Source organism: Accipiter gentilis, chromosome 19 (genome assembly GCF_929443795.1).
Source record: "Accipiter gentilis chromosome 19, bAccGen1.1, whole genome shotgun sequence".
NCBI classification, from domain to species: domain Eukaryota; kingdom Metazoa; phylum Chordata; class Aves; order Accipitriformes; family Accipitridae; genus Astur; species Astur gentilis.
In genome coordinates this window covers 21,301,513-21,328,371 of record NC_064898.1, presented here as the reverse complement: position 1 = coordinate 21,328,371, position 26,859 = coordinate 21,301,513, and the positions used below count along the sequence as shown (strand labels likewise).

At 38.9% G+C, this 26,859-nt stretch overlaps 1 protein-coding gene across 16 annotated transcripts in view; it reads left to right on the top strand.

Moving 5' to 3' along the window:
- Window positions 1–26,859, top strand: part of DLG2 (discs large MAGUK scaffold protein 2) — a 1,018,327-nt gene that overhangs the window by 451,962 nt on the left and 539,506 nt on the right. For all 16 annotated transcript variants that reach the window (XM_049823421.1, XM_049823420.1, XM_049823428.1 and 13 more), the window contains one exon: window positions 5,959–6,120. In XM_049823421.1, the coding sequence (XP_049679378.1) occupies window positions 5,959–6,120 (162 nt within the window). The remainder of the gene's footprint in view (window positions 1–5,958; window positions 6,121–26,859) is intronic.

The window sequence follows — 26,859 nt, the reverse complement described above, 5'->3', positions numbered from 1 at the left end:
TCTAGGGATGTGCAGGGTGCTGCAGGGGGAACGGAGGAGCAAAGGAGGCAGCTAACGAGGCATGAAGACTTCTATAGTGGCTGTGGGAACGTGGGTATACCAGAAAAAAAATCTTTTGAGGGGAAGAGTTGAAAACTATAAAAAGGAGTATGCAAGTGAAGTTACTGCAGGACAAAGGGATGGAGAGGTGGCTACAGCCTGGTGCTGATAAATTGTATGGTTTCACCCACGTCTTTCTTTTGCTCCACTTAGATAAACAATCAGTATTAGCTGGACCTTTTTTTTTTTTTTTTTTTTTCCAAGTTACTGATTTTTATAGCCTGCAGCCACATTCACCATTTAATACTAGCATAGCCGCCCTCTTAGAGTGTCTTTTTTTACACTGGTACTTCAAGTTAAAAATCTATTTTAAATTATTGGAAAGCAAGTAGCAACCTCCAGAGGGCTAAACTGATGCTGTTAACAGGTCCAAAATGCGATGCAGCATATGGAGCTGAATACCTCATGGTACAGATTTGCATGCAGGCGGTTTTAATTAGGATTTAGAATTCCTTGAGGAATGCAGCATTCTGGGCTAGTCTCAACCGTGTCAATACATAGTGTTTTTGTTCATGCTAAAGCTTGCAAAAACCAATAGGTTCCTACTTGCCTGTAACTTCCGATGCTTATATGTACTGTTAGACTTTTTTCCAGCTGCCAGCTTTGTGTATGATCATTACCTATTTATATGTACTTACTATAAAAGATTACCGTCTTTTTTTAAGACTGTTGTACCAGGCCAGTTCAAAATAAAAATCGCTTGAAGTTTTATGACATTGCATAGCTACTTCTTATTTCCTGCAACACTTTGTAGTTTAATGCGAGACTATGCTTTAACTCGATGGTTATTGTGCCATCTTGTGAGCGAAACGTGCAACTACGGCCAGCTAATACAAGAAAGGTACTTTGACTAATGTCCGTTTCACTTCTACATCACGTAAAATAAAACTATTTAGAGTTGCAAAAAAACAGATGAGGAGAATGCTGAAAGCTTATTTTTCCCACTACATTATACTTGCGTATTTAAAAAACCTGGACATATATTCCCTACAATGGGCAAATACCTGCTTATTTCAGTAAACTGAGAGAATAAATCATATATTTGGGTTTTTTTCCCTCTTGGGGAAAAAAAAAAAAAAAAAAGAAACTTCTTGTACTGAATGGAAGAGCTATGCAAGTTCTCAGTATTCAGTGCTGATAGTGGCCCTTCTGTGAAACAATTTGGTTCTTACAGGAAACCTCTTGTCCTCTAAAAAACACTATGTGGTTCTCAGAGATAGCAGAATATAAATTACACAAAGCACTGCTGCTATTACATTGATGCAGAGAAAAACCTAAGTCCTGAGCTTAGAAGGTCTGCTGTCTCCCGGAACCTTTGTGAGAGAAAAAAATAACAAAACGAACCAACCAACCAAAAAAAGTAAAAATAAATTGTAATGGTAGTAACCAACCTGCAGTCTTGTTTTTTAATAATACTAATAATTATTATTACTATTAAAGCCAGTCTAGTTGCACTAGGTCTTGGGCTTAGAGGAGCAGACTGAAAAAATCTTCTGAGTTCTACCACTGCTTAATTAATTGGTTCTCTTTGTGACCTTGAGCAAGCTGTTGTATTTCTGTGCCTAATTTTATGCACCTTTAGATGATGAACATACTTTTTTTCAGCAGGATGTTATCAGACTTGACTACCACTTGTAAAGCTCTTTAGGCTTCTTAGATGAAAGGTGTTGCTGTGATACAGTGACAAACTTGTTAGAAATCTACTTGATAAGCAAAAGAGCAAGTCATTCACAATAAGTATAATTATTCAATGATTTAAGCTTCTTAATCTACTTCCACACTCTTGGCAAGCAGATTGTGATTTCTTCCATTTTATATAATGAGAAAAGTATTTTTTTCTCTCTTTACTCTATAGATTGATTGCAAATATTCAGAATTCAAGCTGTGTTGCTCATTTGCAATCAGTTGGATGAGTAACATTATTTCTACTCATGATTGGATGAATGCCCAAGGACTTGTGTGTGCAAATTGTAAAGTTTGTTTTCTCAAGATACTCATCTGTATGACATTGAAATTTGCTGCCTTTGGAGAGCAGTGCCAGTAAAATTCAATACATTGAAGACCACTGAAAAAAATGAGCACAAAAAGTGAGACATGAGACATGAGACAAAAGTGGCACTAACATTTTTTTAATGGGACTTTGTAGATTAAACTTTTGTCTAAATGGATCAAGTCCATTACGGTTTTAGTTTTTGCCTGTCGCTAAAACTGTGAACAAATCCAGCTTATTGAATTCAGGACCTAATATCGTGCCAAAGGTGGGTGACATTTGACCTGTTCAAAGGTAGCTCCCAATGTCAAGGTTGCAGCAGATGACTAGCAGTGGGGCTAATCTGCGTGCGAGTTGCAAAGTAGCTCAAATCCTGGGTTGAGGGAAAAGGCGAGTGAGCTAGGGATAAGGAGCAGGTAGCATTAGGACCCAACGGCATACCTTGTCTATCCCCAGATTGCGATGGGACAACTGGACCTGTAAGAGGTTGTTTTCTCTTGTGGGAAATCTTCTGCAGAAATTCCTTTCCCTGTGGTCTCTAAGTTATGTGAGTTATATGAAGACCCGCAGCTTCTAGAGGTGCAGAAGTCTGGCCCATCCTGAGGAGGACTGTAAAACAGGAATAGCATTCAAGACTTGAAACACTTCGCTTCCTCCTTTTGCAGCCCACCTATTGCAAGCAGAAGTAATTTGTGATGTATCGGTGTGTGGTCCAGCCAAAGAGCCAGGGAAGAACAGGGACATGTCCTTTTGAGTGGCAACTCCAGTAGGACCTCATTCAGCAGCTCAGGACACAGGTCAATTTGAGTTGATCTAAAATTAAAAGTTCTGTTTGCATTTTCTGCAAAGCAAACCAATGATAACTACAAAAAATACTGAGGGCTTTTGTAAAAGCCAGTTCTCTCTGGCCCAAAATCAAATGGCAAATTTGTAACCATCTTAATTAACTGACAGTCTGTCAAAGATAGGTTGTAAGAACATCTGTATTTCCATGCCAATGCAGAAGTGTGGCTATTATAACTTGTATTGTAACTTCCCACTCTTTTTTTACTTTTTTTTTTTTCTTGAAAGCTGGCTTTGTTGATATTTAAGGCTTTTGACCATTCCCTTCCACTGGATTCATATCTTCAGTCCTGTTTAGCTGACAAATCTTTGGCAAACAGCCTTAAAAATTCTCCTTTAGACAGTACGACGAGAGGAGAAGTGATGCTGTAATAATCTCACATTGTAGAGAGAATGATCTCTTACAGAAACGCATGTTCATATTAAAAATTCACAGCAGCGCACTCCACTCCCCCATTATAGGTAATTACAGAGGATTTTAAATATCTGATGCTAGTTGGCAGCGTACAATACCCTGTCAGCAGCAGGCACTGATTTGTAATTTAATTATCATAAGACATCCACCTGTTCTTTTGTCAAATGAAGAGTAGCATTTCCGTGCAATCACGCTTTTCCCTCCAGAAACTCAAATTAACCCTTAGAGAAAACTCTCATTTCTATGGAATGGGGTAATTTCAAGGACGTTTGCAGGACCCCATCAGGACAGAGTGATGAAGAGGAATGAGGCATTTCTGGAAGAGACTCTCAATTCTGGTTTGGTATTTTCAGCCTTACCACTGGCTTTTTGCTGTGTCAAGCTGTTTTGGTTCACAGCTGAAAGCATTTCAGTGAAGAGATGCTGTGGGAGGAAAGAAGTATGAAAATCAATGAGTTTGGTGCTAAGAACATGAGCCAAACGCATAACAGGATTGACCCAGAAATGTTCTCATACTTTGTGAAGAATGAGAAGGCAGGGCTTGGGGTCGGAGGGAGATAAAGGCAAATGGAAAAGTGGAAATCTGTTCTGTAAACTTCCCAGTTTATGAACATGGATATTATTGAATTTGTTAGGGGAGTGTGAAGTTATTGGATAAAATGATCAATTTTAATTATGAAGCATAGGTTTTCATGGGAAAGTCTACCAGTGGAGATACACAGAAGCGTTCTGCTTTTTGGGAGCACAGGGCTCAGGGTGAGCCACTTTCCTCTGGGCCTTGGCTCTCATTTATGCAACAGCTACACTGCAGTGCGATGATGGGGAAAGAACTTACTGATGGATGTAAAGAGATGTTCTTTCTTTAATGCCACCTTACACTGCTTCTTGAACTGTAAAGCTGCGTGAATGATCTGGCCAAAGCTTGTTATGGCTTCTGCCACTGCTGTCTTGTCTCTTTGGAAAGCTGTCACTGGACATTTTAATTTTTGCCATTTCCTGGGGAGATGGGATGACTCTGGTATTCTGCAGTTAGTTCTCCTAATCACGTTTTAGCAAGTGACTCACTTTAAAGAGGGTGTCTCTGAGTAGTTGTCTTTTTTGAAAGAGTACTCACTGGATTCAAAAACTAATTGATTGCTTGGGGCTTAAATTATCTGTGTGCCAAGCCTTTAATGTGACATTGGTTGGAGTACCATCTCTTAGACTGATGGCTTCTTGCCCAAATAATACTTGTCTGGTGCCAGTCATTTTATAGATTCATTAATCACGTTATCTGAAAAGTGAATACGTGAAGAGTTACAGGCATATCCCAGAAAAGAAGACGAGAATAAATCATGTCATTCTGAAAATACCTGGCAACTGCTGAACCGTTTCCATACATGAGAGTGAAGGCAGGAATAAACTGGGATGATTTCCCTTGGAGGGATGAGTAAATGAAGTAACACCCCAGAGCTGAGCCGTCTAAGTGAAACAGAGGGCCAGCAGGGAGGCCTGCTTCACGACGTCCTTGTGAGAGTACCTGAACTTAAGACTTCTGATTTTTCTTATACGGCCATCCAAATACGTCTTACTCTTTTATTTTGTCTTTCGACTTTGATTTTGCTTACTGCAATATTTTAGCATGTCCCCGTCAGCTGAAAACGGCATTTACAATGACACTACCCGCGCCTCCCTTACTGCCACAGACCCGTGCAGCCCCCTTCCCAGTCACGCTCTGCTCTCCTCCTCCCGCTCCCTGCCGTAATGTCGCAACATCCCCCACCGCTGCCTTACACCATGTGAATTCGTTTGGTAGCCTTCTCCTCAAAACACCTCTGTGTATGTGCGCTGGGTACAAAAGGCCGGGTGCTGGCAGCCGGGGGGTTGCAGGCCTCCTCTGTGAGGAGAGGTCAGGCCTGCCCCTGCCAGACACAGCCGGTTCCAGCTGGTTCCACTCAGCTCCAACGGCCCCTCTACAAGACACAGCTGAAGGGCAGGTCTGGTAATTTCATTTTGGTTTTAGGGTTATGTTCTTGGTTGTTACAAGCTTTGTATTGGATCTCAGACAAGGCACTTACCTCCTGCTTCTTATGTTGCCTCTCCTTGGAGCAGAGAGTTACAACACCTCGCGCTCTAATTAGTGTTCAGGGTAAGGAGAAAACTTTACTGGAGGGTAATGTTCTGCCTGCCTGCTCGTGGCTCTGTAGAAGCGCATGTGTGCTCTCCAGCATCAAAGTACGTGGTGCTAAATGGAAAATGACTCAAATATTTTGCAGAGAAAGGCTATAGAAGTGCAGTTATTCATGTGGGGATGTGAAATGTGACCTGATGCTACAGTTCAGGTGATCAGTGTGTCTTTTTTTTTTTCTGTACCAGCCCTTGACAGTAGTTCATCTCAGATGTCTATCTGAGGGTGAAAGTTTTGTGTGTCTGTGTGATATACCACATTTTCTCTCTTTGATGAAGTTTAAAAAAAAAAAAAGATGTATTCTCTCCAGAACAGATTAGGAAGTCTGAGAGTTGTGTTATCTAATGTCTGATACTTTATCTGTTATCCCATATTTACATTCATACATGTGCATTGCCTCCTCAAAGCTTATTTGTTCTTCCTTGCTATCTTTTTTTTCTCTAGAAATATCGTTATCAAGATGAGGACGCTCCACATGATCATACTTTGCCTCGATTAACCCACGAAGTGAGAGGCCCAGAGCTTGTTCATGTGTCAGAGAAGAACTTGTCTCAAATAGAGAATGTCCATGGATATGTCTTACAGTCACACATTTCTCCTTTGAAGGTAGGATTGATATTCACTGTGGCTTTAGTCCTCAAATACAAGAAAACACATAGCGTGTAATGCTTTGGAAACTTATTTTGCTGTACAAACAGACAAGCTGGTGTTTGAAAGGTATCAATGCAGATTGATTGTCATGTGATGGGTTTTTAAGGCTCGCTGTAGTGTAACAGGTGATGGCATAGTTGGCAAAGCTTTCTGTTGAGATGTGGGCTTTTTGCTTTGAGTGAGCTTTTTGCTTGAGCAAAAATCGTTCCTGTCAAATGAGCCTGTTTTTCTGTACATTTGAGAAAGGAATAATGCAGGTTCATCGTCTCAATATCATGGTGATTTTGGAATGGCACGCTTTTCTTCCTGATTCTCCTTGTTCAGAAATTTAAAAAAAAAATACTGTAAATGTAATCATCTGATGGGATCCTAGTTATTGCATCTCTCAAAAAGCTATATCAAAGTCATAAGTTCTGCCTGAAAAGGGAGCTCATTTGCCACTATTCAGATCCTTACTACTCAAGCACTTGCTGTTTTCTCTGGGTTTTGCTGCAATTCAGAGTGATGTAGAGACATCTCTCTGTTAACTAAGGCAACTACTTATAAGATATACAAGGTTTTTCTGTATGTATGTCTGGTGTCCTCTTATGTATCTTGCTGGGCAAAAAAATATTTATCTTCATGGTGAACCTGTATTTTAACCAAAAAGAAACCCATTCCTGAAAATTACATTTGCTCTTTAATAAGACTGCAATAGTTGGAAGATATTCCTAAAAGTTCTGTAATGAAAGGAGCATAGATGGAGTGGTGAGCATAATGGTTTTCCTATTTTATATTCCACTAGCAGGGGAAGGGGAGAAAAAGAAGAATATTTTTTACTAGAGGTGGTGATGTTCTGGATAATGGTTTTATTCCAGCAATTAACTAGGCAGCAAACAAGGCAGATGGGCTTTGCTCCTTCTGGTGCTCAAAGCCTGTGAAATGGGCATCACTTGCCTAGCAGAGTGATTATAGTCCTGTTACAAGTGAAAGGAAATGTTTATTATTAAAGATTGATGTGAATGCAGCTGGTGTTCATTGAGCCTTCATGGAATAGCCATGTGAATTAATCTTTGTCCTCTGCTCTTGTTGTTCCTGTGTGTAGCTTGTGTATCATTTGTCTTTTCATGTTTTAGCAGCTTTCTGGGTTGCTTACCTAACTTCTACTGCAGAAGCCATCAGTATCAAGCAGTGATATATCTTATTATGCTGAAGTAGATCAACTTAGTTATTTGGAAGGGATTACCTCCAAGTGGCCTCTGTGTAACCCCAGGGGACAATCACAAACAAAGCAATTTCTTTCCTGGAACGGAAATATCCCTGCTCCTCTAGGGTTCCTTGAGTATTAAGATTATAGTGGTGCTTCTTATTCATGAAAGTCAAAACCAGATATTTTGCTTCACAGATGGAGCCTTTCAAGTAGGGCTGGATGGTCCAAACTGATAATGTAGTAATGATGATGAAAAGCTTATTCTGAAGTCAGGTGAAGGGTATTCCTAGGTATTTACATTTGCCTTAAAAGAGCTCTTAGTCTAATTTGCTCTTGTGACGGAAGAAAATTGTTTTCTGCTGTTGGTTTCTGAAGTGATGGGTGGAGACAAGCTATATAGTATTTCCTGTTGGAAATCAGTGTCTTCTGCAAGTTCTCTCCTCAGCCTGAGAATTTCTTTGTCCCTTTCCCTTCTTTCCTTCAGATTAACAGTGTTTCAAGTCTGCCACTTAATAGTGTCTCATGCCTGCCACTTGATCTAAATTTAGTAATTTGTCTCTTCAGATGGCTTTGAAGTTCCTGCTTGCTTTCTTCTGCAGTCTATGTCCTGTCTTTTAAACTTAAATAAAGAATTAGCTCAGGAGGCTGGAGTAAACCTGCTACAGCTCGTGGCACCGGCCCTTCCGATCTGAAATACTTGTTTTGGATTCACTTTTGTTTCTGGGAACTGACTGAAATCCCTCTTCAGAGGCTTTTTGTCACGGTGATTTCCATGTAGTCGAGAAATAGCTTTCCAAACTCTCCAAAATCCAGTCAGAATTGGTTGTTGTCTTGCATTATAGACTTTCCATCCTATAGTCCGATATCATTAAGATCTCCGCTCTCTTCTCAGCAGTATTGTGTAAACATGGCTGTACTGAATAATGGCTAAGTCTGAGGCATACTGCCTCTCAACCCATAGCATACCTTCCTAGGGAAATGTAAAATGCTGTTGTTTAAAGATTTGCTGGTTAAGTGTGCCTCCAATTTAAATAGTTCATTGCCTTGCATTGAGAGGTGGAACTGCTGGACTCCTGCTCTGAGGATATATAATAAATGCTGAGGTCCAAATACAGCCTGTCAACTGTAGTCTTAGGAGTGAGAAGACACCAACAATTGCAGTGGGATAAAGCTGTTGGGAAACTCCACTGAGAGCTGTTTGCACTGGAAAGGTTGACTTGTTCTGACCCAGTTTTCAAAATACAGGTCAGCGCATTTGGTGCAAAGGGAAAATGTGTGTAAATGGAAGTCATAAGTTTGCTTGTAGCAAGAGAGGGATCATATCACCTCCTGTGTGTCACTAGGACAGTCTGTGCCCAGCCACCCACCCGGCAAACAGTTGTGTGAGCAGGGGGTGGCTGGCTGGCTGCGTGGGGTTAAGTCACTGCCTGATTTTGCATTTCGCTGCCTGAATTTCACGGCGGGGTCTGCAGCACCAGGGTGTACCTCTCAAAGAATTGTTGAGGTGATCTTTTGCGTGTAGTGGCTGCAAAATGCCCTGAAGACAGGATGATTTGCCCAATTTTTTTTTTTTTTTAAATAGTATCATAAAAGAAAAATGTCTGAGCGTAAAAATAATCTAGTTAAGATGCTTTGGAACCAAAGTGTTGTCCCAAGGCCAAGCCACATATCCATCTTAATCGCATCGCTTTTCCTAAGTGACTTGTGTTTGGCAGAGGAAAGAGTTGCTTGTTTCCATACGCTTGTATTAACTTGGAAAGAAATCTGCAAAGATCGTGTAATCAGAAAACCACCCTCCAGGGTGCTTGTTTCCAGCCCCCATAACTGACCAGTACCCGCAGCCATCTCTAGAAGTCACAAGCGTTATACCCTGTCAGTACAGGTAGACTGTTTGCTACCATCACCCTGCCTGTGCTCCCGAGTTTCCAGTGAACATCTCGGTGTGCATCTGTAAGCCAGCTTGACAGCTTGATGCGAGTCTGTGCTCGTTACAGTTACAAGTTTTGTGGGTGGTTGAAGTTTAGGCAGAGAAACCGTGGGCCTGTCTATAACCCTGTGTACACCTCCAAGTAAAACATTCCGGGGATTCTTGAAAGGCTTTCTAACACTCAGGATAGAAGGATTCAACCCATCGTTTTTGAAGACATGTGTGATTCAAAACGCCTGACGTGGTACCGTGTTGCATAGAACAGATGCATCTTAAATTTCATATCAAGTTGCTGTGTACAGATTGTTAAAGAACTTGGCTGTAATTTCATATCCCAGATTATGTGGTTTGATGTAGTCCAGAAATATCCTAGTAGAAATTGTTGTTATTGGTTCCTTCAGAACTCTTTTTTATAAAGACAATTTTCTCTAATAACCTTATACTAGTTTTGTGTGCTGAATAATCAGAAATCTGCTCCTCAGCCATTCTGAAAATCTCTTTAAGATACTCAGATACTGATTATGATAAATACTGTTTAGGAATGTGAATAGTTTTTCTGATACTGACATGTCTTGTTATCTTTCAGGTACCTAAAATTTAGTGTACACTAGCCAGATTACTTCCTTTCAGAAGATAATAATGAGCAAGAATAGTTGTACTGAAAACTAGACCCTCTTTTCACTGTGATTTTTATTTTTGTAAATTTCTTGCATGAACCTTACTTTTCCACTTTTCTACTACTTTTCTTCCTATAGCATTTTCTGTACACTCAACTCAGTTCTGGAAAATGCTTAATTTTAGAATGTTGCAAACTTCTGTTAAAGGTTGATCTACTTAGTGTGGAAAAGATAAAATTTGCAACAGCTTCAGCAACCTTGAATATCAAGCATTGAAGCTTTAAAGGAAGTTTTCAGTTATGTGGCTGTACTAACATTTGGGAAAATGCTACCATTTGAGAAATTTTGTGAAAGAGACACTTAATATATTAAGATGATAAATGTTCTTTGCTACTTAGGGGGGTGATGAAATTGTGTTTTATTAATCTGCTAAAGGAAAAAGTATGTGGTGTAAGGAAAAGAGTTTAATAATTTTCTTGCACTTTCCCTCGTTTGACACTAGATGGTGCAGTAAGCTCAGAATCCTTTGATCTGCTGCTCTAAGGCTCCAGTGACATGCTGTGGAGGTTTTCCTTATACGGCTTAGAAAGTGCTAATTCAGTAAAAAATGCCTTGTTAGAAATTAGGAGCCTTCTGAATCCCCGGTGTGTTGGGAAATCTGAATACAACACAACCATACCTGAAATTCAGACATGCGAGTTCCGTTTCTAAATTAAACGCGCTCTCTTTCCCTTCCTCCTAGGAATAGAGCTAATCAGTGCTCATTAAACGAATGATAACTCTGGCTTCTAAATTAACCTTATTAGTATTATTGTGATGTTAGATTTCTTTCTGTTTTCAGTATATTCCACTTCCTTTAGATAAGCTTAAATGTAAAAATCCATGTAAGGATCTTGCATCTCCTTGGTTGCCTGAACATTTTAAGTACCAGGCTATTCCATCTCCATTTCCTAATTTAATGCAAGCTTTGAGTGTAAGCATCCATGGCAGCTGTGCAAAAGCAAGTAGCCAGGTCAATTTACTGTTATTATCTTGGCAAAAGATATTTTTAAACAAGGAAGTTCAGAAAACCTCTTCAGTTGCCTCCTCTTTGATGGCCTCACTTTCTAGAAGGGAAGGAGCCACTCTGGATGTTCCTCCTCCTCTTTTTGTTCCAAGGTGCTGCCCTGCAGCTTAGCAGGGTTGCTGACAGCTTACAGAAAGTCAGAATTTATGGAATGACTTTCCAGTGGAGAGAGGAGAAAAAACATCTCCACGTGGAGCAAATGAGTAATTCATTTGCTCAGTGGTCTCCAAAGTTAAGGTTATACATGAATCAACATTTGTGCAAATTGCTTTTCAGAAGAAGCTTTGCTTCTCCCATCACCACAGCACGTTGATTCCATTTGTTCTTTTCCCTGATGATGGCAAAAGCCCCTGTCTTACCCATACTTGACGTTCTCTGTATCTAGTGGGGAAGAGATGTTTTGTTTCTGCTCCAAGCCAGATCTCTCTCTTTCCCAACTTCCATCTTTTGATGAGTGTGTAAAGTGTCCTTTGCGTGCCTATCACTCTTCTTTTTATACAACTGTGTGCAGGAAGGTCATTCCTGGGAAGGTTCCTGGAATCTGGCACACCCTTTTTTCTGTCTTTAATGAAACAGCTTTTTCATCATCTCCGAAGCCTACCGTGTCTAAGCGTGAGCCAGACCTCACTACAGTGAGGCTGTGGTTGTCCTGCTTGTCTGACAAATTAACAAAGAAAGAGGCTCTGAGGATGAGCCTAGACGATTAATTAGTCTGTGAAAAATGTCTTAGCCTGAGCTTCCTGGAAACTGTCATAAAGAGTAATTTTTTTGTGTGTCTAAAAACGTAGATTAGGTAAGAGCTATTTATTTCATGAATTAACATCAACTTCAATAAAAAATGAGTTCTAAAGATAACTTGGATAAATAAGGTCAAAACATTCTATACTCCGCCACACCCCACACCCCCCCCCCCCCCCCCCCAAAGGCAACAGTTCAATTTCTCAATTCAAAAAGTTTGGGGACTATTTTTTTTTTTACTATGGAATTCTGTATAAAATACTGTTATGCACTGGTCACAGGTACTGTGAAAACAGCAAACTCCAAGACTCTCATGGTGTTGCAGTGGATTGCGTGAGCTGTAGATTAACTCAAGATGTTGCTGCATAGAGCTGCAAAACAACGTTAGAAAATACACTCAACAGGCCTGTGTAGCTGTTTTAAATGAGCAATTGCAGGAAAGTCCTCTGCTCATGTAATCGTAACTACCTCTAGCTACCAAGGAACCAGATTTACACAGGAAAAGCTGGTTGCTGCAGCTTTCAGCATTACCATAGCTGATATTCCTGGGCAAATATAATTCCTAGTGCTTTTGGGGGGATCATCTAACTGTGATAAGAAACCCTATTTATTTCAGAGCTGCTGAACATCCTTAATTCCTATTACTAGGGAAGAACCCTATGTTAGAGCTGAAGTTCAGATAGGAAAGAGAACAAGATAAGGCTGAATTTGTTTTCATTTCTGTTGTTCAGGTGTGACAAACAGTGCCATCGCACAGGCTTTTCTTCCAGAGCAAAGATGCTGCATTTCAGAGGCTCTTAAGAGCTGTGGAGGACTATGAGAGGCTGATGCTTTGTTATATGTCAGGAACAGAAGTCTGAAGTTTTCTCTTGCAGTTACAAAATTAATTGGGGTTATATAGAGGACATATTAATGTATGCATGGATATATTAGCAAGCTGTCTAAAATTTAATCTTGCATCCTTTCCTTTGCTTACACTGACTACATTTCGTAAGTATAGCTAATCTGCATGAAGCATTTTTTTAGCCTCAGGCTGGCTCAGCCCAGTAGCAATGATCTTATAGTAATACTTTTGATCGCTGCCCTGGTAGCTTCCTAGCTTTTGTGGGTTGGGGTGTTGTCTTTTTTTTTTTTTTTTTTTTTTTTTCCCCTTCTCCTTTTAAATATGCAGTTATTGGCAAAGCCCCATACTGCAGTCTGTATCCGTTAGTGAATTCCACTGAATATTCAGTAGGTTGCTTCATTAAGTTACAACACTTGTTACATGTTTAATCATGTACTGCTTTTCTCTTATCTCTTACTGTAATAGCAGATAAGCATATATCATAGATCTGTATCTGTAATCTATGTTTTTTAATATAAAAATGCAATCAGATTAGAAAGAGACAAAGGAAACACACAAATGTGCCTCTGCTTGTTCTTGCTCTTGGAGAAGTGGCAACAGTAGCTCTGAATTTTTATTTTATTTCATTATGTTTCAAGGCAAAATAAGCAGCTTATAAATTAATATTCTGAAGAATATTTTGTGTCTCAGTTTCATGTGGGCAGGAGTGTCTTCCATTTTTGCAGTCCTGGTCTTACTCTAAAGAAAGTCCTAAAATGGTGCAGAATTTGAATGTTACAGTGAAGAATAGTTACTAATGAAGATTGGGGTTTGGTTTTTGTTATTATAGCCAAGTCCATTGTTTTGTGTGCTTTATTTTTTTGCCTTGGATTTCTGATTGATGGCTTTCCACATGATTTATGTTGTTGCAGACAGTATCTTGTTATCTTTCTAGCTTCTGACACAATTAAAAAGAAACCAAATAAAATTGCTTCTGTCAGTGGGTGATTTAATTGGAGAAATCTCAGCAACTTAAGGTAAACCTCAGGCATTGCAATCCTTTATTTTTTGGCAAAATAAACGATGGCCTCTGATGGACACAAGCAAAGCAAATTGTGACAGTATCTACTAGCCCATTATATGTTGTTAGATTTGCCTGAAGAATAAAGAAAAGACTTTTCAAAGGAATTTGAAAATAGTTTCAGGCTGTGGACACTGTTTACTTTATATGGGCCTCCTAGGTATTGAAGGTCTTTTCAAATGTTAATCTGAATTGCAGTTTCAGGAGACTTTCTCTGTTCTTGATCTACTGGGTGCTTTATCCATTAGTATTAATTAGCTGCTTTATCTTTTATTCTTTTCAGATAGTACATTTCTCCTCAAGGATAGTCTTGCTCCTCAGTCTTATTTTTTGGAAAAAATGTCTTACATATTGCAAATATAAATGAGAGACATGGCCAGAAATAATCAAGAAAATGAGATTCCAGGAACCCCTTTTTCTCCTTGTCTTTTGGTAATGTTTTGCATAATACTAGTTACTTCTTACTTCCCTGTAATCCATTGAGCTGGTTTTTCCTTGATGTATTGGCCATATGAAATACTGATAGAATATAAAATAAACAGAGAGAAATGTAGTATTATAAAGGTGGGGGTTTTTTTCCCAGCTGAAATAAATGAAATCTGTCCAATAAATCCATGGAATCATTACTAGATGCTACAAACATAAGATTTGTATGTTCTCTCAGTTCCTTTCTTCGAGTCTAGGAGTACAGGAATATCAGTATATTTGTAAAGTATCTGTAATGATGTTTGCCACCTTTCCAAAGTGTTTTGTGACCTACTGATGAAAAGTGCAATAAAGCATCTTGGCATTATTAGTCAGACTGTAACAGGAGGGATTTTTTCTCAGAGATGTCAGACAGGTTTAACACCAGTTGTTTCCCTAAGCTCAGTAGCTGAAATGCCCTTCTGTCAGACTTCAGCTACTACTGACACTTGGGAATGTACTCTACATTTTAAATGAAGCATTAAACTGCCATAATACCTTTTCACTGAGGAATAATTCACTTGCTCAGTAGAAGATATACACGTTTATACATCCAATGATGTGACACATCAAAAAACGTTCTGGCTTTTGTCAGCATCAGATGTAAAAGTACAAAGCAGAAGTTTGCAGTTCCAGAAGCTCTGTTTGGATGCAGCCTCTGGGATGTAGAGGACAGAATCTGTTTAGTCAGGCCTTATGGAAGAGTATCTTGGCAGCCTGACTAAGAAGCGCTTAAGCTAATACACACTTTGTTTCCAAGTGCTTCCTTTTTAAACTCCTGTTTCTCATGGCTCTTATTTCATCTTACTGTAATTGTGGACTGTGGAACTGTGAAAAAACCCAACAGAATTTTGGCATTTAAAACAAAAAAGATCTTTCTGAACTGGCCATTGTTTTCCAACTCTTCAAGAATCTAGTCTAAAGAGTTTTAGAGAATATTATTGTGTAACATCTTGGTATCAATAGCTAGCTGAGACTTCCCAGAAAGCTTTTTCAAATGGAAAATGCTTTTGCCATTTGGTTCCCTTCAACATATCTACTTCAGCAGATCATCTTACTTGCTTTCCAATAATCTTTTAAAGACAATATTGCCACTGAAGCTGATGCAATTGGGGAAAATGTCAAAAAATAGTCAGCAGGCTTGATGACTCAGGTGACTTTTTTAAGATCTGCACTGTTTACTAACTTGATTTCCCACGGTACTTCTTGCTGTCTTTTCCATTACCATGCTATTGTTTTTCTTTTCTATAGTTAATCAGTGTACCTTTTTCTTGTTACTTTTTCTGAATCTGAATTACCTTCAGGATCCATTCCTGTATGTCTCCTTTGGGTATTTCTTCATTACTCTTCTGTTATATCCATTCCTACACCTACACCTGGATCTTGTTCACACTACAAGCCACCCATGAAGACCAAGTTTGTGCCAGGTAGCTGATTTTGGCTGCTTTGAGAGAATAGGAGACATGGTTGTCCCTGTTTCCCCTTTGTCATACATGGTCTTTATGAATAGCTTGTGTTATTTCTCTTACTACTGGAAGGTGGGGTTTCTTCACCCACAAGCAAAAGCAATATGAAATACACTTGAACATTATCAAGTCCAGTGGATCACAGTTGCCCACTGAAATGGCAGTACTCTGGCCAGCTCTTATTCTACTAAGACTTACAGAAACCCTGAACCCCAGTAGATGCAATTGATTTCTTCCACCAACAGACTCAAGCACACCAAATTGCATCTGTTATCTTCCAAATGTGAACAGAACGTACCGTTTACATACATAAGAGCTAGAACTTATCTTTTTAAGTTAAAATGTGTTATGTGAAATGACCGCATTCTCAAAAAAAAGTATGTAGTTGATTTTTATTTTTTTTTCAAAGCCTCCCTTCCACTACAGTTATAATATCCATCTGCCTAGTTTGCTGCACTGGATTAATCAGCCCTTAGTGTTTTAAGTTTGTGCTTCCAAATAAAAAAATCATTAAACCTGATAATCGACTTAGTAAAATTATTATAATTGATAACATGACATTGGGAAGGCTGAAAAGAGTAATGGTGTTTTCAACAACTAAAGAAATTTCTACTTTGAAGTCAGTGTCACAAATTGTGTCTTTGATCAGGTAGATGTGCAAATGCCAAGCAGGGAAATAGAATTTTCAGTGATAGTACATAGCATGTGAGTATAAAGGCTTATATTATCTACTGGGAATTGGCCAAAATAGCTTAAAGTTAACAACACTCTAGGAGTGTTAATGTCATCAACCAACCTCTGAAGACCATACTTGCGTCCAATTTCCCGTTCATATTGCTGCTGTTTCTTCTTTAGCAGTTGTTAGGCAGTTGGTTTCCTTTAGTGTTTTACAACAAATCTGCAAACTGAGCAGATCTGAACTGAATTAGAGTTTTCAACTGAAATTTGATTATTTGCCTAATTATTACGTTCATAATTTTACTTCTGTTTTGAAAAGGCTTTTTTTTTTTTTTCTTCAGTAACTTGGAGATTTGGTATTTACTTAAGGCAAATGGGAATGAGTATAGTAAAGTGCAGACAAGGGTTGTACTTCACTAATAGCTGTAATGTCAGAAAAACTAGCTCAAGCAATCTGTTAAAATACCCAAGACAGGTTTCCATTTCTGAAAGCACTGTTTACCTACATTCTCCTAAAGTTACTGAGATTAGTGAATTTTAATCCTGTCTCTATTTTGGAGTTTAAACTAGGCCACAAGGGCTACTAAATACTTACACCTCAAAGACTAATAAAGAAATAGAGCTACATATATAAAGGCAACGATCAACCAGGCAGAGCATCACATCAGTATGTTTCTGTACAGTAGACAAAGTGTTAAGCAAAGCAGTAGAGAATCAATATGTTGGCCTATTATTTCTATTGAAAAAGTGAAGTGTTGGGATTCCTCTGGAAAACTTAATTTGCTTCCCCTATTCTCCTTCAGCACTTCACATACTGGGAATTTCCACATTATGCCTTTGGAGGATGTGTGTGTCTGTGCTTCGGGGGTGTATCTTCCTCATTTGGAGAGCTGCACAGTTGAACTCTTTTTACAGTGTAGCTGCAGAGAAACAGGATAGATATGTTTCCCAGTACAGATTGATCTTTCAGAGCAGAATTACTTAGAAACTCTCTATCTACTCAACTGGACTATAGAGCCATTGGAAAGGTACAGCTATGACTTCCTATAACTTTTCATATACTGACTTTAGCACCACACCTTTTCTTCTCATACTTTCTTGCTGAAGTGGAATGACTCAGCAGCTGAGTTCCTATGCCAGGTCATTATCTTAAACCAGGGGGGATCTGAGCCAGTTTGGAGCTCCATGAAATGCAGCGGGGTGGAGAAACAGCCTGAGGAATTTGCAGTCCTGGCTTTGTCCATTGTTCTTTTCCTGTCTCACTCTCATTGTCTGACTTTTCATTTCTTGCTTCTGGTACAAGATTTTTGTAGAAAAACATATTTTACAAATCGTTAAGTGTGAGAAACCATGAGAATGGAGGTTGGCAGTCAGTGGTTGAAGTGCGCATCGTTATACACAGTCGGGGGAAAGAGGAGCAAACTGTTAAAAAGATAAGGGGGATATCTGAAAATATTTTAGAGTCTGTATCTTGCTAACAGCCTGATTTGACTTTGTAATTCTTTAACTGCTCATACCCAGACCATTGGTATGTCTGTAATGTTATTTAAACATTTTTTTTTGACAGTATGGTAATATTAGGGGTGAATAAACTAGACTATCTGCCATAAACCTGGTATCACAGCATGCATAGAGATCATCTCACCTTTTCTGGTTTTTAACTCAGTTATAGCTGTCTTAATACAGATAATTCTGGCAATTGGAACCCAGGTTTTACTCAAGTTATTCAATTAAGCTGAAATTACGTATAATGTAATACCATAATTGTAGCAGAGGCATCATTGGAAGATGGTAAGTAGGTGAGATACTAATTAAATTCTTCTGAACTTCAGTAATTTAATATTCAAAGGAGGCTGAGCCCATATAGTAGCTGCTCACTGCATTGCCACTGGGGATTACAGAGGAAGAAACTTTAACAAAAATAGCAGGCTCCAAATTATTTTTGCTGGACTTGTCTGACTGAAATTTGGGGGTTGTTAGTATTGCTCCACCATTCTAGACACAAACACGGCGGGTCACATCCGTCTGTGGGTGAACTCTCTGCAGACTTCAGTAAGATCATATGTGGGTGGCTAAGTACAAAATTTTCCCAAACACTGCTAAACCTGGGGATGATGGTTGTGTTTATATATAATCTTGAAAAGCTGGATTCTTTTATATTCAAGCTTTTGGGAAAAGTAGGTTTCAGCCTAATTTAAGCAGGAATACAGCTCCCTTTGATTTTCAAAGGACTGTAAGCCACAAACTCTTTTAAATTCTTTTTGAGAATCTCATCTGATAATAAAATGAGAGGTGTGGGAGAGGATGCAATTCATCCATTCTTGGAGTCATCTTCCTGTAGCACAGCTCAGATTGTCTTATCTTTGCTACATCAAGATTATTGACCAGGTTATTAGTGCAGTCCTTCCAGCCCCCTGAATACATCAAAGCAAATATTCCACTGCCCTTCTCATTATAGCTATCAGTAATGATCTAAGCAAGACTGGTCTGGAGATTCCTCCCTAGATGCATATTCTTTCCAAGCCTCTTAATTCAGTCTGAATGATGATGATGATAATTTAGGTTATAGTATTACCCAGGGGCTATGATTGTAGTGCAGGGTTCCATTGTCTTAAGCACTACACAGACACAGAAAAGCTTAAATGCTGTGATACCATGGAGTTGCCCAGGCTAAAACCAATACAAGTGAGCAGAAATTAATAGGAATCCCTGTATATATTCAAATTTCATCTTCTAATCTATCTACTATAATCAAATTATATCTACTTTTTAACTATTGTACAATTCCTTTTGTAATTTCTTTAGCTAGAGGTGTTCATATCTTAAGGCTGAATTATAGACCAGTGCTATCTTGTTACACTTATTGGCTTTTCCCCATTAGCAGTGTACTGATGTTTTGCATCTCACTGAGTGAGAAACACATGGACAAATATGGACATTTTGGAAAAAAAAAAAAAAAAAACAAAACAACAAACAAAAAAAAACCCAAAAAACCCACCAAACAAACCTTTGTGTTAATTGAAAATGGTTCTGAGAATAGAGTCCCTTTTTAACTAAAGAGACCTACACAGGAAGAATCTGCCATGATTGCCCAATGTAGAAATTAACCCCCTAACTAACATGCCACCACTTACTTAATGTGTTAATTAGTTAATGTCCTGGATTTAATTCTCCACATGTGTTGAACTGAGTTGATGAGTGTTACTATACTTTCAATTAGATGGGGTTTTCAACATAATTTTCATCATAATGGTTAGTATAAATGAGTTTTCTTAATTACAGTAGAGTCAATGCTTCGTTAAGAGGCTTGAGATGCAGTATAACAATGTTTGGCACATCTCTGTAGGGACCCTTTGTTCACAGGGACACCCATCTCCACCTCTTTTCTCACAAACTCTGCCTATGTTTGTTGGCCTACTAGGTGTGATATTGAAGACCTATGATAGGTAGATGGTCTAAGCCAAATTCTCCATAATTTTATTTATCAGTGGATTATAGTTATTATTTAGTAGCAGGTTTAGTGTTCTAACACTCTCTACCTTCTGGGAGCACTAGTGGAGGGCATCGTGGTGTACTGTAATTCTGTTCTCTGGCAATGTCTTGGGGACTGCAGTGGCATTTGAACCTGTGATAAGATCTTAAGAAGAAATAAGTTAACAATTTGCTATATAAACCCAAAATCCATTAAGGCAACGCTTTACGCAATGTCAAAATGCAGAATTTGCAAATAGTCCTTTATACTCTGAAAATGCTTTCTCTTCCCCCAGAATTGCCTGTTTGCTTGGGCAGGCAGTGACTTTCCTGGCTTCCCTTTCCCTGTAAGACCTGCGGTCTCCTCAATGACTCCTCTGGCATCTGTTTGACTGCGGGGAAGGAGAAGATTCACTTGCTAAAAGTGCTGGGGGCATTGGACAACGGTGTTTTGCATTGCTAACATTGCTAAAGGACTAATTAGTGTAGGTGCAGTGCTAGACGATGTTGACTCTGTGTATTCGTGCTGTATTTCATCCAGCTTCATCTATTTTTCTGAAGTGTTAAGGTCATAGAGTAGGAATCTACCACCCACTTATCCTCCTTGTCTTTGCTTAGCCTTGGACTATCAGTGTCAGCACCTCTTTTGCAGATTTGGGAGGGTTGCAGGGGTCCAAACCACTGTCCTCAGAGCTCCCAGATCTGTAGATGTGCATCAGGGAAAAAAACTGGTCCTAGAAGCAAAGAACTGTATCTGCTTGGTACAGTCTGTTTTCCAGAGATAAAAGTAAATTTGCAGTTGGGGTGATTTAACTCTGGATTTTTGAGAGTTGGTGGTATTGTATATTTGCAGAGGAAAAAAGTAGACAAAATTCTTTCTCTTTTACAGGGAGTATTAATTATATAGAATAAGATGGCTGATGGGTAGTTAATAAAAATGTGCAGTATCACAGCTGTTGCATTCAGAGAACTGGATGGCAGCAAATGTTTATCTGCCTTTTAAGAAACACTAGGGATGATCCTGGGAATTACACATCAGAAAATCTGTGCCAGACACTTTTAATGAGATAAATATAATGGGATTGGAACAAATAGGAATAGCTTCTGTAAAGGAAAAACAGGTTTCTTTTAACTTAATGGAATCTCTGATAGTGTCAGTAAATTAGTAATAAATGGAAAAGAGGCTGAAGTCATTTATTTGTACTTACTAAATAACTTTGTCAAAGTCCCATCACTCTGAGCCACTAAGGAAAGAAAATATTTCTGAAAATAAAATGCTAGGGAAGATTAGAATGTAAGTGATAAAAACAATTGAGAAAAATGAATGGACTATTTGCAATATGGCAAAGGGAAGCTAAGGTTATTCTGAGACAACCTGGACTGGTGAAAGTCTATACACATTTTGAAATCTGTCCTAGACTGAGCTATAGAAATACAAATATTGTAATTATTTATGAGGGAAATATCTAGACAGGCACAGAGCAATTTGCAGATGGCATACAATTACTCTGGATAGTGAAAACAAGATAAAGCTGTAAGGCATTTCAGATGAATTAAACAGATCTGGAAGAATAGGCAGATGATAAAATGTAATTTTGAAAAATATACATATCTACAATGGAAAGGGAAATATAAATTACTCATACTTAATTAACTGAATGTTTTAGAGATGGCTTATAGCTTTGTGGAGAAATCTTTTAAGACCAGTAGTGACTGAATTCACTAAGCAAAATGTTTACTTTTGCCCCCTTCTCTGATTTTCTTCCCCTTTGGTCATCTTCAATCAAATCTGAAAGAGGTCAGTAGTTGAAAAGAAATTCCTATGACTTCCATAAAAATAGGTAACTAAACAGAGGAAAGATACAGCATGAACTCATCTGGTATTAGATACCAGTGAATCAATGCAGGTAAGTATGAGAGGTGGCAGAGTGACAGATAAAGAGAGAGAGTGTGAAATTTCCACTGCAGCAGAAGCTTCTATTGGAGCTAACAGCTTATTAGACATCAGAATTTAACAACACAACTCAAAGCCAGAAGAAGGGAAGCCTTGTTTATTCTGCTGCTTATGGGTCTATTTGTTTGAAATCTGGAAATTCATGTTCTCATGAGACAACATGAAAAATCAGGTCCTTTCAGATAGGAGATTAAAAAGGCAGAACATATGAATCATATGCAACTGTGCAGATGGATAGGAAATTATAATTTAGTAAGGTTTTAAGTTAAGCTGTAGAGCACAATGCATGTTGCTGTCCCATAGGTCTCTCTCTGATGAAACAGGTCTCTGTTTAATAGGATGTAATAACCTGTCGTATATAACCTTTTCAAGGTTATGCGGATTGGAAACTCCAGAAATCTGCTAGCTCAGTGATAATTTCTGGAATCTGCAGAAGGAAAAAAAAAAACAGCTGCAGTGTTTGAAATTCCTTCTTAAGAGGCGAATTAGGCACACTAAACTGTGAGATGGACTTAAAAGTTGCAAGTTGTTTAAAAAGAAAAAAGATTTTGTTTTATTTGTTTTATTTGTCATTCTTGGACTCAAAGGTCTTATGGTAACTGAAACTGCGAGAATATTTTCTCTGTAAAAAGACAGACTTTTCCCATAATTACATGCCTCCAGTTTACCAGGTTCTCAAAAAAATTAATATTGGCAGGAGTGGCAGTATGGTCTTAAATGCTTCATAGAAGGGAAACATGATGTATTGTTTTCAGTTCTTTACAATTCACTCATACATAAGAACATCCACTGCTATTTTACAGTATGTTTTTATACCAGCGATATAAGCTCGTTGTATGTATAATCAAAACAAAGTGTTATGTGTGTGTATCACTTGAAACTTTACTTGTGAATTTTATGATGTGTTTTTATCATGCTCTTTACAAAACTTTAACATTTTTCTAGCAAATAGATCAGTGAGAAGGAATTGCATCTGGAACATTCCTGTTACCTTTCTGCATCATTGACTGATGAGATCATGCAGAGATTGAGAGAAACAAAACATATTTTAGTGAAAGTAGTCTGGTTGCTAACTAATTTCATTTAGTAAAAGCTAGTGATAATAGTCTTGTTAAATTCAGTGTAGACTTCAAAGCCCTAAATAAATGGAAGGGGTAATTTTCTGCTGTCACCTTAGGGGTCGCACAAGTTAATGCACAACTTCACCTGCTCCAGAGTTACTGCTATAGAGCAAATAAAATTGTAAGGTTTTCCCTATCAGTTTACTAGTTTCAAGAAAGCCAGCCAAACAACAAAAAAAAAGCTGATACTACAAGATGGTGATACCTTTTTGTAGGTTTTACCATACAATTTGACACTTTATCTTGTTCTAGAAGCAGTTTGCTGAAATTAATAAACATTTTGTGACATTTAAGGAGTTGTATCATGTTTAAATATGGGGAATAACTGATTTGGTTTTCTTGGTTTTGAATTACATGGCTGCAACAAAACTACACTTTTCAGTAAAAAAAAAAATCCACACATGCATATTTGTTGTCAGAAATGATAGCTTAAAGCTAAGAATCTAACTACATGGAGTGTTTACCATGAGTACAGATGGTGACATTTTTAACAGTAAATTGCCACAAAAAGCTACTTCAGTCTTGCCTTAAAGCTTTCAAGTCGACAAATAATTTCACCTGTATAAAGGAGAAGAAAAAAAAATCAGAAATAACAGTGTTTTGTATTGACACTTTTAATGTAAGTTTTTTTGGAAAAGTCAAAACCTTTTATTCCAAAGGTGCAAAATAATTTTGGACTTGTCTTTTTAAACTGGCATTCCAAAATGGAACAAAATATTCAAAAGTAAACATACAAAAAGAAAGAATGTTCCCCCTTCCAGATAAAAACTTTTGTATTGGACTGAATGAAATATTTCAGCTCTGCCTGACCTGATTTCTATCTTTGGTTATTGAATGAATAATCCATTATTTACACAGGTTTACAGGGAATATGTGACAAAATATGTACAGCTTTCTGAGAATACATGCAGCAAACCTTTTAGTTTTGAATCCTGGTTTTGATTTATAGATATAGAATAAAAGTTACCTTCACACTTTAAGTACAGGCAATTTCCACACTGAGTACTGTGAACTCTAGAATAGTAAACTCTTTCAGGATGGGCAATGAAGCATCTATAGCTGATTTTGGCAAAATATGCAGTTTTGCCACATAAATACTTCATTCCCATTCTTGGTAGGATATGTTGGGTTACTTGCTAATGTTTGTGAGACACATTCCACCCCTCCCCCACCCCCCCCACCCCACCCCCACCCCCCAAAAAAAAGGCAAAAGACACTCACTTATCTTGTCACTGAGGTTTAAACCTGGTTTTGGAAATGTTCAGCTGTTTAATGCTGCACGTCTATGAGGCTTTTTAAGGGTAAGTCATCATGTGTCCTTCCAGCACCACAGTCCAAAGGATAAAGAGAATATGGCTTGGAAGGGAGAGGCAAGACGTGCCATTTCTGGCCTTTTTTAAGTCCAGGGTAAGTGGAACAAGTCTCTTGCCTTCAATATCCACATACATAATAGGGCAATATAATTAATTACTGTATTTGAGAACGCACTTGAATATATAGAGTTTTAAATTGTTATGGCTCAATTTTTCAGTCTTTTAAGTTTTCCAGCTGAGGTAGCTGGTGTGCTGACAGCCAGCTCTGAAGTCAGGGTGATACACGTTCAGGCAGTGGGAAGGCTGTGTATAAAAGTCCCTAATGGATATCGCATATGGTGTACTCCACTGTAGCTTGAATCCAAATCTTGGAATTACCAATTCATAGTTCTGTGCTCCTCTGCTATGCTGCAGTCCTTGGTTACAGTCCTTCCCTCTCTTCACCCACCCACCCCTCAGCAAATGAAAAAGGACTGGATTTAAATTAGTGCAGAAAGGCTTTCTAAGATCCAATCTTCTGTGAATAATACTTGGTTCTACTTACAGTACTGTATATATTAAAACTTCTTATATTTAGAGTCAAAGGAATTGACAAAATTTTTCTTTCTACATTTATAACATACCTTGTAATTAATTAGAGGATGTAGAGATTATACTCTGACAAGTACTTTATAAAATGTCATTCATAGACTATTTGTCTGAGTCATCTTTTATAGACTTTACCTTTCTAAATAATTTGTTGTTGTTTTAAAAAAATCCCCTAATATGATAATAATTATACATGCCTGATCTGTCGTGACATTTTGAATTAACCACAGTAAGGAGAAATTTGAGAATCAGCCAGGCAAAATATAACTCTTGTCAAATGTGAGCAAGTCTTTTTGGAATGGGGAAAGAAAGATGGTCAATAAGAAGTGTGTATTGGGTTTGCGTGGCAAGGTTTTGGTAGCAGGGGTGGGGGCTACAGGGGTGGCTTCTGTGAGAAGCTGCTAGAAGCTTCCCCCATGTCCGACAGAGCCAATGCCAGCCGGCTCCAAGACATACCCGCCGCTGGCCAAGGCCAAGCCCATCAGTGATGGTGGTAGCACCTCTGGGAGAACATATTTAAGAAGGGGAAAAAGTTACTGTGCAACAGTTATTGTGGCTGGAGAGAGGAGTGAGAAGATGTGAGAGCCCCAGCCCCGCAGCCCCCCAGGTCAGTGCAGCAGGAGGGGAGGAGATGCTCCAGGCGCCGGAGCAGAGATTCCCCTGCAGCCCGTGGGGATGAAGACCCTGGTGAGGCAGGCTGTCCCCCTGCAGCCCAGGGAGCTCCACGGGGGAGCAGATCTCCACCTGCAGCCCAGGGAGAGAGGACCCCACGCCGGAGCAGGGGGATGCCCGAAGGAGTCTGGGACCCCGTGGGAAGCCCACGCTGGAGCAGGCTCCTGGCAGGACCTGTGGCCCCATGGAGACAGAGGAGCCCAGGCTGGAGCAGGTTTTCTGGCAGGACTTGTGACCCCGCGGGGGACCCACGCTGGAGCAGGCTGTGCCTGAAGGACTGCAGCCCAGGGAAGGGACCCATGATAGAGAAGTTTGTGGAGGACTGTCTCCTGTGGGAGGGACCCCACGCTGGAGCAGGGGACGAGTGAGGAGTCCTGCCCCTGAGGAGCAAGAAGCAGCAGGGACAATGTGTGATTAAAGTGACCCAAACCCCCATTCCCCATCCCCCTGCACTGTAGTGGGGGGGGGGGGGGGGGGGGGGGAGGGAATGAAGTTGAGCTTGGGAAGAATGGAGGGGTTGGGGAAAGGTGTTTTAACATTTGGGTTTATCTCTCATTATCCTACTCTGATTTGATTGGTAACAAATTAAATTTCCCCAAGCTGAGTCTGTTTTGCCTGTGATGGTAATTAGTGAATGATCTGTCCCTGTCCTTATCATGACCCACAAGCCTTAGATTCTATTTTCTCTCCCCTGTCCAGCTGAGGAGGGGAGTGATAGACAGGCTTTGGTAGGCACCTGATATACAGCCAGGTTCAACCCACCACAAAGTGATGCAAGCATCAAACCCAAAGTGTTTAATAATATACTTTGTTATAATTGTGTGCATGTTACTAGGCATATCTATATTTTGGCAGAAGTCCTGATTAAAGTCAATGGGGAGTTCAGCCTAAATGCCACGTTATTGTCCATTACTTGGAATATTGTCAAAACTGCATAAACAATGTGCCTTTATAATTAGGCATCTGGTGTCAAATGGAGTTGCAAAGGGCATTTTACTGATGTGTTTTAGATGAAAAAAAAAAAATTATGGCACAAGAGATTTAACTGTACGTGTAATATGTTTTGTTCAGCTACCTTTCATTTTTTATAGATAGGAGGTTTAGAACTGGAATGTCCTGTTGGAAAACCTTTGGAGGATTCCAAGTAAGGGTCTTTTTTAAGATTTAATTTATGTGAATGATTTGGAAAAAGGATGAAGCACCTTCTACTGTTTCAGCTGTGACTTCTTAAACATTCTGCTCAAGTAGCATCCTGTGTTATGTACATGACATTGCATATAACTTATCAGAATTTCTAATGTATCATAATTTTCAGCTGAATGCACAATTTGATTTCCATCTTTCAGACAGATATCCCTTCATTTGTTCAAAGCTTTCTATCTTATTTAATTTCCTTAGGAAGACTGAAAAATAGTTGACAGTCATATTTATATATGTGTGAATGTATATGTGTATGTATTATATAATATGTTTGCAAAGAAGCCTAAAAATCTTATTTTTTAAGAAAATGAAGGTCTGTATATGT